This window comes from Stegostoma tigrinum, chromosome 25 (assembly GCF_030684315.1).
Source record: "Stegostoma tigrinum isolate sSteTig4 chromosome 25, sSteTig4.hap1, whole genome shotgun sequence".
In the NCBI taxonomy this organism is placed as follows: domain Eukaryota; kingdom Metazoa; phylum Chordata; class Chondrichthyes; order Orectolobiformes; family Stegostomatidae; genus Stegostoma; species Stegostoma tigrinum.
Window position 1 is genome coordinate 48,077,846 of NC_081378.1, and position 19,609 is coordinate 48,097,454.

General features: G+C 43.5%; 1 protein-coding gene across 2 annotated transcripts in view; it reads right to left on the reverse strand.

Annotated features, from left to right (window-relative positions):
- The window catches only part of bcat1 (branched chain amino-acid transaminase 1, cytosolic), a 119,255-nt gene extending 99,904 nt beyond the window's left edge, over positions 1–19,351 (reverse strand). The window contains exon 1 of one of the 2 annotated variants that reach the window (XM_048554586.2): positions 19,244–19,351. Coding sequence is in view for 1 of the 2 variants with exons in the window: in XM_059654703.1 (XP_059510686.1) it covers positions 17,825–17,827 (3 nt within the window). In the remaining variant the exon portion in view is untranslated. Of the gene's footprint in view, positions 1–17,824; positions 17,844–19,243 lie in introns of those variants that run through there. The other variant, XM_059654703.1, reaches the window with a different exon arrangement.
- Positions 19,352–19,609: the final 258 nt, after the last annotated feature.

The window sequence follows — 19,609 nt, forward strand, 5'->3', positions numbered from 1 at the left end:
TCTCCAATACATCTCTCTCCTTCCTGGACCTCTCTGTCTCCATCTCTGGCAACCACCTAGAAACTGATATCCATTTCATGCCCACCGACTCCCACAGCTACCTAGAATACACCTCCTCCCACCCACCTTCCTGCAAAAATGCCATCCCCTATTCCCAATTCCTTCACCTCTGCTGCATCTGCTCCCAGGATGAGACATTCCACTCCCGTACATCTCAGATGTCCACTTTTTCAAGGACCGCAACTTCGCCCCCCTCAGTGGTGGAGAAGGACCTCGACCATGTCTCCTGCATTTCCCCAACTCATCCCTCACACCCAATCCACACAATAACAACAAAAACAGAATCCCCCTCGTCCTCACATACCACCCCACCAACCTCCGGATCCAACGCATCATCATCCGACACTTCCGCCATCTGCAATCCGACCCCACCACCAAAGACATCTTTCCCTCCCCACCCTTATCTGTTTTCCAGAGGGACCGCTCTCTCCAGGACTCCCTTATCCACTCCACACTCCTCTCCAACCCCACCACACCCGGCACTTTTCCCTGCAACACAGGAAGTGCTACTCCAGCCCCTACACTGCCCCCTCACCCCCATCGCAGGCTCAAAGAAGGCTTTCCACATCAAGCCAATGTTCACCTGCACATCTGCCAATGTGGTATACTGCATCCACTGTACCCGTTGTGGCCTCCTCTACATTGGGGAAACCAAGAGGAGGCTTCGGGACCGCTTTGCAGAACACCTATGCTCAGTTTGCACTAAACAACTGCACCTCCCAATCGCGAACCATTTCAACTCCCCCTCCCATTCCTCAGACGACATGTCCATCCTGGGCCTCCTGCAGTGCCACAATGATGTCACCCGAAGGTTGCAGGAACAGCAACTCATATTCCACTTGGGAACCCTGCAGCCCAATGGTGTCAATGTGGACTTCACAAGCTTCAAAATCTCCCCTCCCCCTACCGCATCCCAAAACCCAGCCCAGCTCGTCCCCACCTCCCTAACCTGTCCTTCCTCCCTGGATGACCTATCTGCTCCCTACCTCCCCACCTCTACTGGCTCCGCCTTTTTGACCTGTCTGTCTCCTCTCCACCTATATTCTCCTCTATCCATCTTCTATCTACCTTCCCTCTCTCCCTATTTATTTCAGAACCCCTTCCCGGCCCCCATTTCTGAAGAAGGGTCTAGGCACGGAACGTCCCCTTTCCTGCTCCTCTGATGCTGCTTGGCCTGCTGTGTTCATCCAGCTCTACGTCCTGTTATCTCAGATTCTCCACATATGCAGTTCCTGCTGTCTATGTCTAAATACTGCTAGATCTGGGCAATATGTAGTTTTCCACTAGGGCAATGAATGCCGAACTTGTGAGATGCCGGCATCTCACAAAGCAATTTTTTTTAAATAATGAGGAATCTTTAATAGAAATCATGCAAACAACAACACTGCCCACAGGGCAACCTGACAAGGTTGGAACTTGATTCCAAAATAACAGCAGTTCAAAAGGAATCTGATAAATCTTCACCTTCCAAAATGGAATTATCAGATTAGCTAATGCTGAAGAAACCGAAGTGGTCCAGTCCATTATGGAGGATGAGAAGTACCCAGTCCATGAGGACAACAAACACATTGGCAATGAATACATCCAATCTAATCACAATCCTGGAGAAAGGAAATCCAGGAGCAACAAGTGAGCCCTGCGGATTGAATTGCCTCGCTCGGTTTTCGGACTACTCTAACACCTATTTTATTTCGTGTTTGTCTGTGCCTCTATGTATCTGTGTCGGTAGGAGAATTTTGACTCAGAGTTCTTTGCCCACAGTTCATAATGTTTTACCTACAGCTCAAATCAATTTACTTGTGATAAATAGTAATTTTTATTAAGTACAGAAGCCTCATCCATGCTTTCTGTCAAACCGAAGAGGAAAGAAAGATAAATTGGGAAATATTTGTATTTTTAAAACAATATTTACATTTTGTTACGACTCAGGGGTTTGCTTTCTCACTTTTTGCTCCAGTGAGGCATAATAATTGCTATAGTGCACTGTTTCAAAGCATTTAGACAAGGAAGATAAAGTGTACACTGCTATAGCAGCAAAAGCTTTCAAAGGAAAGCAATTACAACAGACTTGATTTATTGTTGTCACATGTTCCTATGTACAGTGAAAAGTTCTGTTTTGCAAACAGTGTTGGCAAATCATAACATACAAGGACATTCTAACCATAGGATGTTTAAACAGAGCATGGCGTACAAGGTTTGGCTTCATAGGGGGTGCACAAAAGCAAGATCAACATTAGATTTGAGACATTGAGATACTTCTGACTTAAAATACTTTAAACAAAAAAGAATAAATAACCACATTCCAAATACAACGGCAAGAAACATAATACTCCTTGCAAAACTTAATCCTGACCTAATAGAACACTTTGTAACCAACAGCTCCTAAGTTACAGAATCACTTCAAACATAAGTACTAAATCAAGATGAAGATGTAAATACACATTAGTATTCGATACGGCCAAAAAAGCGATGACGTCATAACTTATTAAAAGAAGGCACAGATACTTCTGAGGAAGTTGTACAAAACTTTTGACAATTATTTCAAACTGAGGACAAATAAAATCTCAAGTGGACAAAAATTTAACACAAGATTCCAGCATCAGCTGATAATTTTCTTAATGATCTCTACACGTCAATGGACAATGGAGTTTTAAAAACAAAATTCAGAAGAGACATAATTGCAGTTAGAACTATTGATGAGTCTTTGTCCGGTTTACTATAATTCAAAGAAAACTTTGGAGAAAGATATTCAGACTATGCTGGGAGTACAAACCAGAAAGACTCACATACAAATCCTGACAGGAGGATGACCGTCTTAACGGAGAAGATCAACAGAACTCATACATGTTGCCGGTGTTATTTTCCATTTTGGAAGCTAAATGCAGAGGCTGCTGCATTAAGTGGTACTTATCTTACCACCCCCATGGCTTAGAAAACTCAAACAACATGTTCCATTCACCTTGTAAAGAGCTGAGTGGCAAGCATCTTGGCCTATCACAGGCCATGATAGTGCTGGTCTCTCGGAGAACTCCATCCAATCAAAAGCCTCTGGGTCATAAAGTCCTCTGGCCCAGGTCTCCTCCTCAGAGTATCCAAACAGCAAGAAGTTTGACATAATAAAATGTGAGGCTGGATGAACACAGCAGGCCAAGCAGCATGTCAGGAGCACAAAAGCTGACGTTTCGGGCCTAGACCCTTCATCAAAGCTCTCTGATGAAGGGTCTAGGCCCGAAACATCAGCTTTTGTGCTCCTGAGATGCTGCTTGGCCTGCTGTGTTCATCCAGCCTCACATTTTATTATCTTGGAATTCTCCAGCATCTGCAGTTCCCATTATCTAAGAAGTTTGACATGTTTATTTTGCTTCTTCACCTGTTTCCGTCTAAAATGAGTGATCCCTAGTTCCAGATTCCCTCATCATCCTTTCCACAGTCAAGATCTCCTTTGATCGTGGGTGTTTCTTATGCCCCTGACTCTTCTAAACTGCAGAGGGTATAAGCCTAGTCTGCCCAACTTTTCTGCATAAGACAATCACCCTCCCTTCAATTGCAGGTATTTCTCTGAACTGCTCCCATTGCTTAGAAAACCTAGTAGAATTCTATTATTTATGGTGAAGGAAGTTGAGTTTTGTTTAAAAATTCATTCATAGGATGAGGGCATCACTGGCTAGTTCTCATCCCACAGGGCAATTAATAAGAGTCAACCACATTGCTATGGGTCCGGAGTCACATGTAGGCCAGACCAGGTAATGGTGGCAGATTTCTTTCCCTAAAAGGACATAGATGAACCAGATGGGCTTTTACAATAATTGACAATGGTTTTGCGGTCATTGTGATGCAATAAATGCTGACCTAGCCAGCATCTATTCCATCCCACCCCATGAAGGAATTGAAAAAAAAAGACAACTGTCCTCACAATAAACATTCTATTAGTTTCTTAATTACTTGTTGTACCTGCAGACTGACCTTTTGAGAGACTGGGCCAAGACAGCGAGACTATTACCTCACAGGAATGATATATTTCTCAATGCCATTCTCCTGTCTTCTCCCTGTAGCACTTGATCTCCTTTCTAATCAAAAACTTACCTATCGCTGTCTTAAATACACTCAACAACCAGGCCTCCACAGCCCTCTGTAGCACAGAGTTCCACAGATTCACTATGCTCTGACTGAAGAAATTCTCCCTCACAGTTCTAGAGGGCCATCAATTCATTCTGAGGCTGTCCCCTCGGGTCCTAGTCTCTCCTACTAATGGAGGCATCTTCTCCATGTCCACTCTCTCCAGGCCTCTCAGCATACTGTAAGTTTCAATCAGATCCCTACTCTTCTTTCTAACCTCCACGGAGTACTGACTATCAACTGCTCCTCATATGACAAGTCCTTCGTCTCCGGATCATTCTTGTAAACCTCCTCTGGACCACCTCCAACTCCAAAAGGGGGTCCAAAACTGCTCACAATATTCAAAATGTGGTCTGACCAGAGCCTTCAACAGACTCAGCGGTACATCCTAGTTCTTGTATTCTAGCACTCTCAAAATGAATGACAACATTGCATTTGCTTTCCCAACAGCTGAACATGCATGTTAACATTAAGAGAATCCTGAGCAAGGACTCTCCAGTCCCTTCATGCTTCAGACTTCTGAAGCCTTTCCCCACTTACAGTATAGTCTATGCATCTATTCTTCCTACCAAAAAGCGCACAACCTCACACTTAGCCACACTGTGTTCCACCTGTTGCCCAGTCTCCTGGCCTGTCCAAGTCCTTCACTTCCTCAACACTATTTGCCCCCATCCACCCCTTTGTTCATCTGTAAAGCAGGTTTTGGGTGGTTATTTGGATAGTAGTGGTGCGTAGGGATATGGAGAAAAGGCAGGAGATTGGAACGAGTTAATAGAGACAGTTCAGGCACAGTTAAGCAAATGTCTTCCCCTTGCACCATAATGGTTTTGAGATCCTATGAGAAGGAGCAGTGTGGGACCAACCAATCAGATGATAGGGCTCTTTTTGCTCACCTGTAGGAGGTGCTGTGGGTATCTCAGTGGAGACAGCTGAGGAAATGACATGCAGGTGGGTGATACTGTGCACTGTACAACAGAATACTCGGACAAGAAAATTGCATGTCAATTACATTCTTCAACCAAACAGGTTGATAACCTGAAGAATTCAATGGACGCCTAGCCATCCATCCACTTATCTATCAGGTTGAAGCCTCAAAGGCTGCAGGATGCTCTGAGGTTCCACACTGCAGTACAGAAATGTGGGAAACATTGACGAAAGAATCACACAAAGTTGAGGACATCATGCTGTGTAGAAGATTACTGAGCTTTTACAGAGCTAACTCCTCACAATTTTGATCCCTTTTACTGTACAAAATCAAACCATTGTGAACAAATTGAACGTAAAGGCTTTTTTCATTTATTTACTATGCTTTCATTTGGCTATTTTCTTTCAGCACTGAGCATGTCTGCAGTCAACTTGGGTTACTTAGGGACTTCCTCGCTTATCTTGAGGATCAGTTTAATACAAATTAGTGAGCGAGCCCCCAGAAATTTGACTTATTTAAATTTCACTGGAAAGGACTCATGTAAAAGTTGCATTGTTACAAGAATGCCATAACTACATCTCCTAGTCATCAAAAGTGATGAACATGCAATCAAAGTTCAGGTCAGCTGCTGTGGGGAGCCATCAGCTCACTTCTCATTGATCCTGAGTTATTAATGCATAGGGGGAAAATGTCATTGGTTTCATTGGTACTGCTGCACAGCTCAGGTTGGTTGCTTCAAGAGCTGTCTGAAAAATGGGTTTAAATATAAGACAGTGCCCAGGGGTCTTTTCACTCACCAGGCGTGGCACTAGACCGGAGGGTACTTGCTAAAAGTGGCCCTTGCTTATAAGATAGTAGTGACAGTTCTTGGGGCATTACCAGACAACAGATAATTGTCAGGGTTGGGGCCAGGGTCTAGGCCTGAAACATCAGCTTTTGTGCTCCTGAGATGCTGCTTGGCCTGCTGTGTTCATCCAGCTCCACACTTTGTTATCTCAGCAGATAATTGTCATAAGGGTCTGCCGTATGAAATCCTGGTACAGGCTAAGGAATTTGTTGTAAGAAATCCAGATATAGATGTTAGATGTGTATTGGAATCCACCACTGGGGCTCAAGGTATCTTCCTTCAGCGAAGGTGAAGTAAATAGCCTTTATTAGCATCCTGCTTTCAGCAGAGAGTTAACTGCAATAGCTGGAGAGTGTGAACGAGACAGAAACATTCTGTAAGTAACATTAGCTGCAGTAGGGCAGCACGATGGCTCAGTGCTGTCTGACAGCACCAGGAACTCAGTCTTGATTGATCTCTCGGGGCAACTGTCTGTGTGAAGTTTGCACGTTCTCCCCGTGTCTGCATGGGTTCCCTCCGGTTGCTCCAGTTTCCTCCCACAGTCCGAAGATGTGCAGGCTAGGTGGATTGGCCATGCTAAGTTGCCCCATTTGTGACCAAGCATGTGTGGGCTAGGTGGGTTAGCCATGGGAAATGCAGGCCTACAGGGATAGGGTAGGGGGATGGGTGTGGGAATGCTGCTCTTTGGAGGGTTGGTGTGGATTTGTTGGGTTGAATGGCCTGCTTCCACACTGTCGGGATTCTATGAAGTTAGTGTAGACTAGAAAATTGGAGTTGATGTCTTAAAGTTACAGGGTTAGTTCAAGTTAAATTCACACTGCGAAAACCCCAAAACATATTGTGACTCAAGAGCCAAGATTCAAGTAGATCATGAATCAAGTTCAAAGAACCAAGAGATGACTCAAGGATCCACTGGAAAACAAAACAATCAATACACATTGTGCGCAATACAGTTTCTCAAATGGTAAAATGTTGAGAACTAATCTTTGTTGTGCCATAAATACTTTTGGTGATGAGTAATTGTTCTTTTATGCACTAATGTTTTTCTCCAACAAGAATGTTCTTATTCTGGAGAAACTCAGCAGGCCTGGCAGCATCTGTGGAAAGAAAAAAGGGTTCATCCATTTGAGTCTTCTCAGAACTGGACTTGAAAACATTAACTCGGTTTGTCCCTCCACAGATGCTGCCAGAACTACTGAGTTTCTCCAGCAAATTCTGTTTTTGCTTTAAGACCCACAACATCCACAGTTCTTTGTTTTATTGTTCTTATTCTGGGATTTAGTATGAGTTCAAATCCCTACATATGCTTAAATATTGAGATTGAAAAAAAAATTGCACAGTTTCATTCATGGGATGTGGGCATTATCGGCTGGGCCAGCATTCATTGTCCACCCCAAAGTTGCCCTTCAGAAAGTGATAGTGAGCTGCCTTAATGAACTGCTAAAGTCTATTTGGTGAGTCACCAAGCATTGTTTCAGTGTCCCTTATGGTGTGGAACCAGGCCATTCAGCCCATCGAGCCCACACCAACTCTGTGAAGTGCATCCCCCACCCAAACCCACCTACCCTATATTGTCTGAATTGTTTTCTGAAGAAGGGTCCCGACCCGAAACGACAAGTTTTCCTGCTCCTCTGATGCTGCTTGGCCCGATGTGTTCATCCAGCTTCACACAGTGTTATGTCAGATTCTCCAGCATTCTGCAGTTCTTACTATCTCTACCCTATATTGTCTGTGGCTAATATACCCAACCTACACATCCCGGGACACTATGGGCAATTTAGCATGGCCAATCCACCTAACCTGCACATCTTTGGATTGTGGGAGGAACCGGAGCACCCTGAGGAAACCGATGCAGACATGGGGAGAATGTGCAACCTCCACACAGTTGCCCGAATTGAACACAGATCCCACATGCTGTGAGGCAGCATTGCTAACCACTGAGTCACCATGCTGTCCTCAAAGTGCTTCACAATTGCAGCAAGATCTCTTTATTCCAGCACACAGATTCCCTGCCAATAAAGACCAATATGCAATTTGCCTTTCTAACTGCTACATTTGCAAGTTAACTTTCTGTGTTGCTGAGTACACCCAAGTCAAAACATCAACATATGCAGGTTCCACACCTTTACAAAATATTCTGCCTTTTTATTCTTATAATCAAGCTGAATAATCCCACATTATATTTCACTTGTCATCTGGCTGCCCATTCACTCAATCTATATATATCACTTTGCAACCGCTCGATGTCTCTTCACAGTTTACATTGCCAGCTAGCTTTGTATCATCAGAAAACTGAAGCACATTACCCTCTGACTCTTGTCTAAGTCTTTAATAAAGACTGTGAATAATTAAGGGCTCAGCTGTGATCCTTGCAGTAATTCACCATCAAATGTCAACTTGGAAATACTGTCTATATGCTGACATTTTGTTTCCTTTCTATTAACCATTCCACTATCTCTGCACATTTATTACCCAGAGTCCTTACCTTTTTAACATTTTGTGTGACACTTTATCATGTGTTTTTGGAAATCCAGATTCACTATATCTATTAAGAGATAACAAAGTATGGAGCTGGGTGAACACAGCAGGCCAAGCAGCATCTCAGGAGCACAAAAGCTGACGTTTCAGGCCTAGACCCTTCATCAGAGAGGGGGATGGGGAGAGGGTTCTGGAATAAATAGGGAGAGAGGGGAAGGCGGATAGAAGATGGATAGAGGAGAAGATAGGTGAAGAAGGGACAGACAAATCAAAGAGGCGGGGATGGAGCCAGTAAAGGTGAGTGTAGGTGGTGAGGTAGGGAGGAGATAGGTCAGTCCAGGGAGGATGGGCAGGTCAAGAGGGCGCGATGAGGTTAGTAGGTAGGAAATGCGGGTACAGCTTGAAGTGGGAGGAGGGGATAGGTGAAAGGAAGAACAGGTTAGGGAGGCGGGGTCGAGCTGGGCTTGTTTTGGGATGCGGTAGTTGGAGGGGAGATTTTGAAGCTTGTGAAATCCACATTGATACCATTGGGCTGCAGGGTTCCCAAGCGGAATATGTGTTGCTGTTCCTGCAACCTTCGGGTGGGATCGCTGTGGCACTGCAGGAGGCTCAGGATGGACATGCCGTCTAAGGAACGGGAGGGGGAGTTGAAATGGTTCACAACTGGGAGGTGCAATTGTTTACTGCGAACCAAGCGTAGGTGTTCTGCAAAGCGGTCCTGAAGCCTCCGCATGGTTTCCCAACGTAGAGGAGGCCACAACGAGTACAGCGGATGCAGTATATCTATTAGTTCCTTTTATTTAACTCATTGTAAAATACTCCAATAATTTTTCAAACATGATTTCTTTTTTGTGATAATCATGTATAATGTATTATCATTTTTGGAATTTGGATTTTCTTTTCAAAAGAAGAGGCAGATGGATTTTGGTTAGTCCTGTGTGGAACTGTTTGGAAAAGTGACCTTTTCTCTTTGTTTTAATTGATTTGTTCACCAGAGACCAGTGTCACAGGCTGGGCCAGCATTTACTCTCTAGTCCTAGTTGCCCAGAGGGCAGTTAAAAGTCAAATTGTGGTGGGTCAGGAGTTACATGTAGGTCAGATGAGGTAAGGAATGGAAGATTTCCTTTCCCAAAAGGACATCAGTTCCCTTGATGGGTATTTGCAAGCGTCAAATGTTGCATGTTTGTTTCTAGCTAGCTTTTTGGTCAGATTTAATTGAATTCAAATTTCACCATCTACCATGGTGTGATTCAAGCCCATGCTTCCAGATCCTTGGCCTGGGATGCTGAATTGCTGGGCCATTGACATTACCATTCATGGGCCACCTTCCCAAATACAAAACTTGTAAAAAAGCACAGAAGTTCAGTCAGCTGCACAATGGACTCTTATGGGATTAAGCAATTAAAAATGCATGCTTCGGAGTTTATGAGAGGCAAATCAGGGCATATATTTCGCTATGACTACAGAGCAGAGGAATAAAGTCAGTTCACGGGAGCCAGTTACCTCTGCAGAAGTGTGTTCTAGTCTGTACATCTTCTAAGCATGGACAGGTTGTACAGAACATAGAACATAGAACATAGAACATTACAGCACAGTACAGGCCCTTCGGCCCTCAATGTTGTGCCGACCTGCCATACCAATCTGAAGCCCATCTAACCTACACTATTCCATGTACGTCCATATGCTTGTCCAATGACGACTTAAAATTACTTAAAGTTGGCGAATCTACAACCGTTGCAGGCAAAGCGTTCCATTCCCTTACTACTCTTTGAGTAAAGAAACCACCTCTGACATCTGTCCTATATCTTTCACCCCTCAATTTAAAGCTATGCCCCCCTCGTGCTCGCCATCACCATCCTAGGAAAAAGGCTCTCCCTATCCACCCTATCCAACCCTCTCATTATTTTATATGTCTCTATTAAGTCACCTCTCAACCTTCTTCTCTCTAACAAAAACAGCCTCAAGTCCCTCAGCCTTTCCTCATAAGACCTTCCCTCCATACCAGGCAACAGCCTAGTAAATCTCCTCCGCACCCTTTCCAAAGCTTCCACATCCTCCTTGTAATGCAGTGACCAGAACCATACGCAATACTCCAAGTGCAGCCGCACCACAGTTTTGTACAGCTGCAGCATAACCTCTTGGTTCTGGAACTCGATCCCTCTATTAATAAAAGCTAAAACTCTGTATGCCTTCTTAACAGCCCTGTTAACCTGGGTGGCAACTTTCAATGGTCTGTGTACGTGGACATCGAGATCTCTCTGCTCATCTACACTACCAAGAATCTTACCAATAGCCCAGTACTGTGCATTCCAGTTACTCCTACCAAAGTGCATCACCTCACACTTGTCTGCATTAAACTCCATTTGCCACCTCTCAGCCCAGCTCTGCAGCGTATCTATGTCTCTCTGTAACCTACAACATCCTTCGTCACTATCCACAACTCCACCGACCTTAGCGTCGTCTGCAAATTTACTAACCCATCCTTCTACGCCCTCATCCAGGTCGTTTATAAAAATGACAAACAGCAGTGGACCCAACACCGACCCTTGCAGTACACCACTAGTAACTGGTCTCCAGGATGAACATTTCCCATCAACTACCACCCTCTGTCTTCTTTCAGCAAGTCAATTTCTGATCCAAACTGCTATATCTCCCACAATCCCATTCCTCCGCATTTTGTACAATAGCCTACTGTGGGGAACCTTATCGAAAGCCTTGCCAAAATCCATATACACCACATCAACCGGTTTACTCTCATCTACCTGTTTGGTCACCTTCTCAAAGAACTTAAGAAGGTTTGTGAGGCACGACCTACCCTTCACAAAACCGTGCTGACTATCCCTAATGAAATTATTCTTTTCTAGATGATTATAAATTCTATCTCTGATAACCTTTTCCAACACTTTACCAACAACTGAGGTAAGGCTCACTGGTCTATAATTACCAGGGTTGTCTCTACTCCCCTTCTTGAACAGGGGAACCACATTTGCTATCCTCCAGTCTTCTGGCACTATTCCTGTAGACAATGACGAGTTAAAGATCAATGCCAAAGGCTCGGCAATCTCCTCCCTGGCTTCCCAGAGGATCCTAGGATAAATCCCATCCGGCCCTGGGGACTTATCTATCTTCACACTCTGCAGGATTTCTAATACCTCTTCCTTGTGAACATCAATCCCACCCACTCTAGTAGCCTGTATCTCAGCATTCTCCTTGACAACATTGTCGTTTTCAAGAGTGAATACTGTCGAAAAATATTCATTTAGTGCTTCCCCTATCTCCTCTGAGTCCACACACAACTTCCCACTACTATCCTTGATTGGGCCTAATCTTACTTTCGTCATTCTTTTATTCCTTAAATACCTATAGAAAGCCTTAGGGTTTACCCTGATCCTATCCGCCAACAACTTCTCATGTCTCGTCCTGGCTCTTCTGAGCTCTCTCTTTAGGTCTTTCCTAGCTACTTTGTAACCCTCAAGCGCCCCAACTGAGCCTTAACATCTCATCCTAACATAAGCCTTCTTCTTCCTCTTGACCAGAGATTCCACCTCCTTCGTAAACCACAGCTCCCACGCTTTACAGCTTCCTCCCTGCCTGACAGGTACATACTTATCTAGGACACACAGGAGCTTTTCCTTGAATAAGCTCCACATTTCTAATGTGCCCATCCCCTGCAGTTTCCTTCCCCATCCTGTGCTCCCTAAATCTTGCCTAATCTCATCGTAATTGCCTTTCCCCCAGCTATAACTCTTGCCCAGTGGTATACACCTATCCCTTTCCATCACTAAAGTAAACATAACAGAATTGTGATCGCTATCACCAAAGTGCTCACCTACTTCCAAATCTAACACCTGGCCGGGCTCATTACCCAGTACCAAATCTAATGTGGCTTCGCCCCTTGTTGGCCTGTCTACATACCGTGTCAGGAAGCCCTCCTGCACACACTGGACAAAAGCTGACCCATCTATAGTCCTCGAACTATAGTGCTCCCAGTCAATATTTGGAAAGTTGAAGTCCCCCATGACAACGACCCTGTCTCTCTCACTCCTATCGAGAATCATCTTTGCTATCCTTTCCTCTACATATCTGGAACTATTCGGAGGCCTATTAGAAAACTCCCGACAGGGTGACCTCACCTTTCCTGTTTCTAACCTCAGCCCATACTACCTCAGTTGACGAGTCCCCAAACATCCTTTCTGCAACTGTAATACTGTCCTTGACCAACAATGCCACACCTCCCCCTCTTTTACCATCTTCTCTGTTCTTACTGAAACATCTAAATCCCGGAACCTGCAACAACCATTCCTGTCCCTGCTCTATCCAACCTTCAAGTTGTGTGAACTAAAAAAGTTTGGGCCATCAGATTTCTGAAAAGTCCATACCAGTGAACTCAGAAAGGAGTGATAACAGTGACTCTGCAGTCAAAGCAGGGGAAGCAGTCAAACATAGAAGGTATCGGTTAGGTAAAGACTTTACGAGTTGAGATTACAGTGAAATTTCTCTGGAATTGAGTGTCGGTTAATGCTGGAGAAGAAGCTGAAACTTTGTTTTGATGTCTACATGATTTTTATAACTGTTCTCTGTCCGCATAGCTCTATTTGATGCCTCTTTTGTGTAATAAATTTATATTCTGTTATTAAAGAGCATCTGCAGGTTTGTGTTAATTTGTTTCTGTGACTAACCATCAGATAATCATGTAGTGCAAAAAAAGCCCTTCAGCCCTCAAGACTGTGCCACCAAAGGTACAGGTAATAGTTCCATGTTTCTGGTACTAGACCCATAGCTTTGAAAGTTATGACACTTCAAGTACTCATCCAAATACGTTAAGGTTGTGAGGTTGCCCATCTCAACTGTCGAAGACAGCAAAGAACAGTATAGCACAGGAACAGGCCCTTTAAGCTGCCATGCACTGACATATGATGTCTTTCTAAACTAAAAACCATTTGCCTCTACATGGTCCATATCCTTCTCCCTGCCTATTCATAAATCTATTATGCCTCTTAAATGTTGCTATTGTATCCATCGCCAGCACCTCCTCTGGCTTCGCATTCCAGGCACTTACCACCTTCTGTGTGAAAAAATTTGCCTCTTACATTTTTAAACTTTCCCCCTTTTACCATAAAGGTATGTCCCCTCGTAATTGACATTTCTATCCTGGAGAAAAGACTCCAACAATCCATTCTATCCATGCCTCTTGTAATTCTGTAAATCCTATCAGGTCAGCCATCATCCTTTGTCGTTGAAGTGAAAAGTATCCTGCCAGGAGGTGTGTTCCAGACCCCTGTCTCCCTCCGGGTGAAAACTCTTCCTCAAATCCCCTTTAAAACTACTGCTTTTCACTTTAAAATTATACCCCCTTGTTTTTGACCCTTCGATTAAGGGGAGCAGCTGTTTTCTACTCATCATACCAAGCCCCTCAATCTTATACTCGATCAGATTCCTTCTCAGCCTTCTCTGCTCCAGAGGGAACAGCCTAAGCTTATCCAGCCTCTCTTCATTGCTAAAATGCTCCATCCCTGTCAACATCTTTGTGAACATCTTCTGCATCCCTCCTGGATGATCACATCCTTTCAATATTGTGGGAGCCAGAACTGCACACAATACTCCGGTTGTGGCTTAACTAAAGTTTGGTACAGCTCCAACAGAACCTCCCAGCTCTTATAATCTAGGTCTTGACTGATAAAAGCAAGTGTCCCATTTGTCTTCTTAATTATCCTGTAAACCTGTCCAACCACCTTTGCAGATCTGTGGTCAAACACCCGGGACCCCTATGTACCTCTGAGTGTTCCAGTATCCTGCCATTCATTGAGTACTTTCCTGTCTCGTTCCTTCTTCCAAAGTGCATGATGTCACAGTTATCAGGATTAAATTCCATCTGTGACAGGTCTGTCCATCTGACCAACATGTTTATATCCTCACATAACCTATGACCTTCCTTCTCGCTGTCAATCATTTGGCAATCTTTGTGTCATCAACAAACTGGCTTACTATTCCTATCTATATCATATACGAATATCACAAACAGTAAGAGACCCAGCAATGATCCTTATGTTATGCCACTGCACATTGGGTGGGAATCACACAAACAACTTTCTACCACCGTCCTCTATTTCCTACCACTAAGCCAATTTTGGATCCAACTTGCCTGGTTACCCCGGATCCCATGAGTTTTAATCTTCCTTATCAGTTCCCCATCTGGGATTTAGTCAAAGGTCTTACTGCAATCCATATAAATTACATCAACCGCCCTCCCTATCAAACAACTGCAAAATTAAACATACGATCAACAAAGCCAGTTCTAAACTGGAATCTAAACTGTCCAGCATTACCATCAGCTAGGATGATAACACGCTCATAAAATCAGGAATAAAACTTATTTGATCATAATATGGGTTACGGGGAGAGTGCAGGGAAGTGGAGTTGAAATGCCCATCAGCCATGGTTTAAATGGCGGAGTGGACTCAATGGGCCAAATGGCCTTACTTCCACTCCTATGTCTTGTGGTCTTATAATATGGTTTTCAAAATTAATCATTAAGACTTTCCTAATAATAGAATATTATTGCCTGATGACTGATGTCAGACTGACTGACCTGTTCTGCCTATGATGAAGATAAAATACTGAAGTTTCTGGGGATCTGAAACAAAGCGCTGAAGAAACTCAGCCGGTCTGGCAGTAACTGTGGATAGAGAAACAGTTTTGGGTCCAAAATGACTGTTCTTTGGAATGCTTTGTTTTCTTTTTCCTTCTTTACTTTAAGAGAGAAGCTACATTTGTTAACTTTAATCAGCTTGAACCAGTTCAGATGTAGGGACTTTTGGAAAGTTATAGGCAACATATTCATTATCTTTGCAGCAACTCTTCTAGAGCCCAAGGCGGTGGGTCATCAGGTGCTGGGGATTTGTATGTTTTTGGTATGTTTAGACTTCTTCTGATTTTAATAACCTTAACCCTCATTTGTTTTTAACACTTTAGCAGCAAAAAAGGTGCTGGTGAGCCCACACCTAGAGTACTGTGTACAGTTTTGGTCTCCTTTCTTGAGAAAGGATGGACTGGCATCGGAGGGGGTGCAGAGGAGGTTCACTAGGTTCATTCTATAATTGAGACAGTTGGCTTATGAGGAGAGATTGAGTGCAGTGGGATTATACTCATTGGAATTTAGAAGAATAAGGCGGATTTTATAGAAATATATAAAATTATAAGGGAATAGATAAGATTGAAGCAGGGAGGTTGTTTCCACTGGTAGGTGAAACTAGAACTAGGGGAAACAGCCTCAAAATAAGGGGGAGCAGATTTAGGATTGAGTTGAGGAGGAATGTCTTCACCCGAAGGGTTGTGAATCTGTGGAATTCCGTGCCCAGAGGCTACCTCATTGACGGCTTTTAAGGCAAATTTGGACGGATCTTTGAATAGTAAAGGAATTAAGGGTGATGTTGAGCAGGCAGTTAAGTGGAACTGAGTCCACAAAAAGATCAACCATGATCTAGTGAATGGCAGAGCAAGCTTGAAGGGCTAGGTGACCTACTCCTGTTCCTAGTTCTCATGTTCTCATGTTATCACCCATTCTTAGTATGCAATTTGCAGTCTCCACTGTGAAAACAAGTACAAAATATTTGTTCAAGGACTCTCCCATTTTCTCATGCCCTATAAAAATATAATGCCCTCATCTTCAGTAGTATTTATTATAGCTACTCTCCTTCTTGTATATAAAGCTCTTACAATACCATTTTCACATTCACCATGTCAAGACCATTCAGGATCTTAGATACTTCAGATGTGTCGCCTTCATATTCCAAAATTCCAAGTGTAGACAGTCGCAGCTTGTCTAACCTTTCCCTATGAGATACACCATGCATTAGTTATCAATCTAATCCATTGAAATATTTCCAACACATTTACATCCTTAACTGAGGAGACGAAAACTACACATAGTATTCCATAAGGCCATAAGACATACGAGTGGAAGTAAGGCCATTCGGCCCATCGAATCCACTCTGTCATTTAAATCATGGCTGATGGGCATTTCAACACCACTTCCCTGCACTCTCCCCGTAGCCCTTGATTCCTTGTGAGATCAAGAATTTGTCGATCTCTGCCTTGAAGGCATCCAACGTCCCGGCCTCCGCTGCACTCCGTGGCAATGAATTCCACAAGCCCACCACTCTCTGGCTGAAGAAATGTTGTCTCATTTCAGTTTTAAATCTACCCCCTCTAATTTTAAGGCTGTGCCCACGGGTCCTAGTCTCCCTGCCTAATGGAAACAACTTCCCAGTGTCCACCCTTTATAAGCCATACATTATCTTGTAAGTTTCTATTAGATCTCCCCTCAACCTTCTAAATTCTGATGACTACAAACCCAGGATCCTTAGCCCTTCATCGTACGTTAAACCTACTATTTCAGGGATCATCCGTGTGAATCTCCGCTGGACACGCTCCAGGGCCAGTATGTCCTTCCTGAAGTTTGGGGCCCAAAATTGGACACAGATTTGAGATGTGTTCTCACTAATGCCCCATATAACTGAGGTGTAGCATTTTTATTTTTTATGTTTCACTCCTTTCATAAGAAAGGATAGCATTCCATTAGCCTCCTGTATCAGTACCTGTGCGCCAACTTTTTGTGTGACTCAAACAAGAACTCTGTACCTCAGAATTCCATAGAATGGAATATAATATCCTTTATTGTCACATGTACTCCAGTACAGAATACAGGAGCAGATTGAAAAATTTTTACAATGGCTACCTGTAATGGTGCCACATCAGATTCAAGTACTTAGATACAAATCTCGGAAACAAAAGAGGAATGAAGGGTAAAGTAGCAGCATTACTTACAGTGTCTTGAAAAGTGGTTAGAAATAAGAGAGTTATAACATAGATAAAGGACTGACGTTTTAGTCTGGTTAAGAATTTCAAATAACAGCAGTTCAGCACATGGTCTGACCGCCCCGTCCAACAACTGACCCACTCCACTCCGAGCCTCTAGTCTGCACCGCACCAGCACTCAGCTGCACTGAGGTAAGTTGCACAGTTCTGAGACTGCTAAAAAGAGAGAAACAAGGACAGGGAACAATAAGAACTAGTGGAGCAGCCCTACTCTGCCGCCATCTGGCCAGAACTCGATTCTGTAGCAATTCTCTGTTTAAGATATACTCGACTTTTAATTCTTCCTGCCAGAAGCGAATACTTTTACATTTCCTCACATCCATCTAACAGATTTTTGTCCTCGTCATTCAACCTACAACTTTTTGTTTGTCCTTTGCTTGCTCCTCAGACTTGCTACTGTTCACAACATTATAACCTTCTTGTAATTCGATACTATAATGCTCTAAATAAGATCACTAATAAACAGGAATTCAGCTAAAAAAGTCAGCAGAATGAAAATACTGCACGATGCACAATCTCACCATTGCACCCACTGTTGGAAATGACTCCTTACGTGTACACTCTATCTCCCTTGCAATAGAAGCCAACACTCTGTTTAACTTTGTAACTATTTGCTGTGCCTACTGATAGCAAATCATATATGAAACTACCCTGGTCTCTTTGCATTATAGTGTTTATCAGTCTTTCGTTGTTAAATTAATATTCTGCTCTTCCACGTCTCCTGCCAATGTAAACAAATTCATATTTTCCCACATTATATTCTACTGCCACAATTTTGCCAATTACCCGAGCCGCTCTCTATTTCTTCGCACGCTATTTAAATGCTCATCATAACTTTTTTAAAATCTATCTTTGCATGGTCAGCAAAATTCACAGCAATACTCTCAGTCCCTCTGTCTAAGTCATACAGTAGATCCTAAACAGTTGAGGCCCCAGCTTTGACCACTGTAGCTAGAGGGGAGCCAATCTGAAAATAAACCATTTCCATCCAAGCTAATAAATCACCCCAAAGCTAGTGCTTACCAGACTTTTTCCCCATTATGTGCCTGTCCTAAGACTGTCACGATTTCTGAGGCATGTGACATAGTAGTTGGGGTGAGAAGTGTTATGGTGCTGCTGAGCTATGAGAATGAAAGCCTGTTGGGAGAGAGAGCACAGTTTTCAGAGCTCTGTCTGAGCTCCCTACTGACCATTGCTCATCACCCCAACAGCTCATGGTCCCCAATTTGTGACGAAATCCCCAGCCAACACCATATACTGTGATAACAAAGTGTGGATCTGGATGAACACAGCAGGCCAAGCAGCATATTAGGAGCACAAAAGCTGACATTTCGGGCCTAGACCCTTTTCTGATGAAGGGTCTAGGCCCGAAACATCAGTTGTTGTGTTCCTAAGATGCTGCTTGGCCTGCTGTGCTCATCCAGCTCCACACTTTGATATCTCTTACTTGTTTATGCTTATTTTATGTTGGACCCAGTTGCTTCGGCTATTGGCCACAACAGTTCTATGGGTACACGGCCACTGTCCTGTGCAAAAGGGCAATCAGTAACGTGAAACAGGCTCAGGGTTCCCATCTTGAGGTTCTGCACTGGTTTTGCATGTTCAGGGCGGCTGCAGTGCTCAGACCCTCCTCTAGAGGGGGCAGGAGGTTCATTCAGCAAGGTTACATTTCTCCTCCAATCAGAGAGCAGGAACGGGAGCACCACAAAACGGCGCGCTATTTAAACTGGAGCGTGGTCCCTTTAAATCTTGGGCTGGGGGAATAGTTAGGTGCGTTTGGAAAGTTTCTTAAATTAGAATAATACAGGTGTGGTGACCAGAAATCTCCCGACTCACAAGGTAATGTTTGTAGAGAATGAGAGAAGTTAGAGGGCATCGTTATTGTAATAACATTGATACATTTAAAAAGTGGGAAGTCCCGAAATTACGGAAAAACTCACCTCATCCGTCTCGTTTAACCGTTGTTTTAAAAACGTGTTAATTGCACTGGTGAAGCTGCCGTGTTAATTCAATAAGGCTCTATGGACGTGTAGAAGTTCCTTATCTCCTACACAGTTCATTTTACAGTCCAGCGCTTAAGCAAATGTTACTCACAGCGATGAGGACTTTGTAGGTAATTGTAAAGGGAGGGGGAACCCAAACCAGCTCTAGTCTGGAGAAGTATGTTTGTTTTCACTATCTAACTTTAAAAGTTATCTGTCCATTATGTAGGTGAACTCCAAATTCTGCTGAGCTAAGATTAAATCTTAGGCTGCCTCTGCATATCTAAATCCTCCACCCCATTGAGTTCACCTATTGGGTTTCGA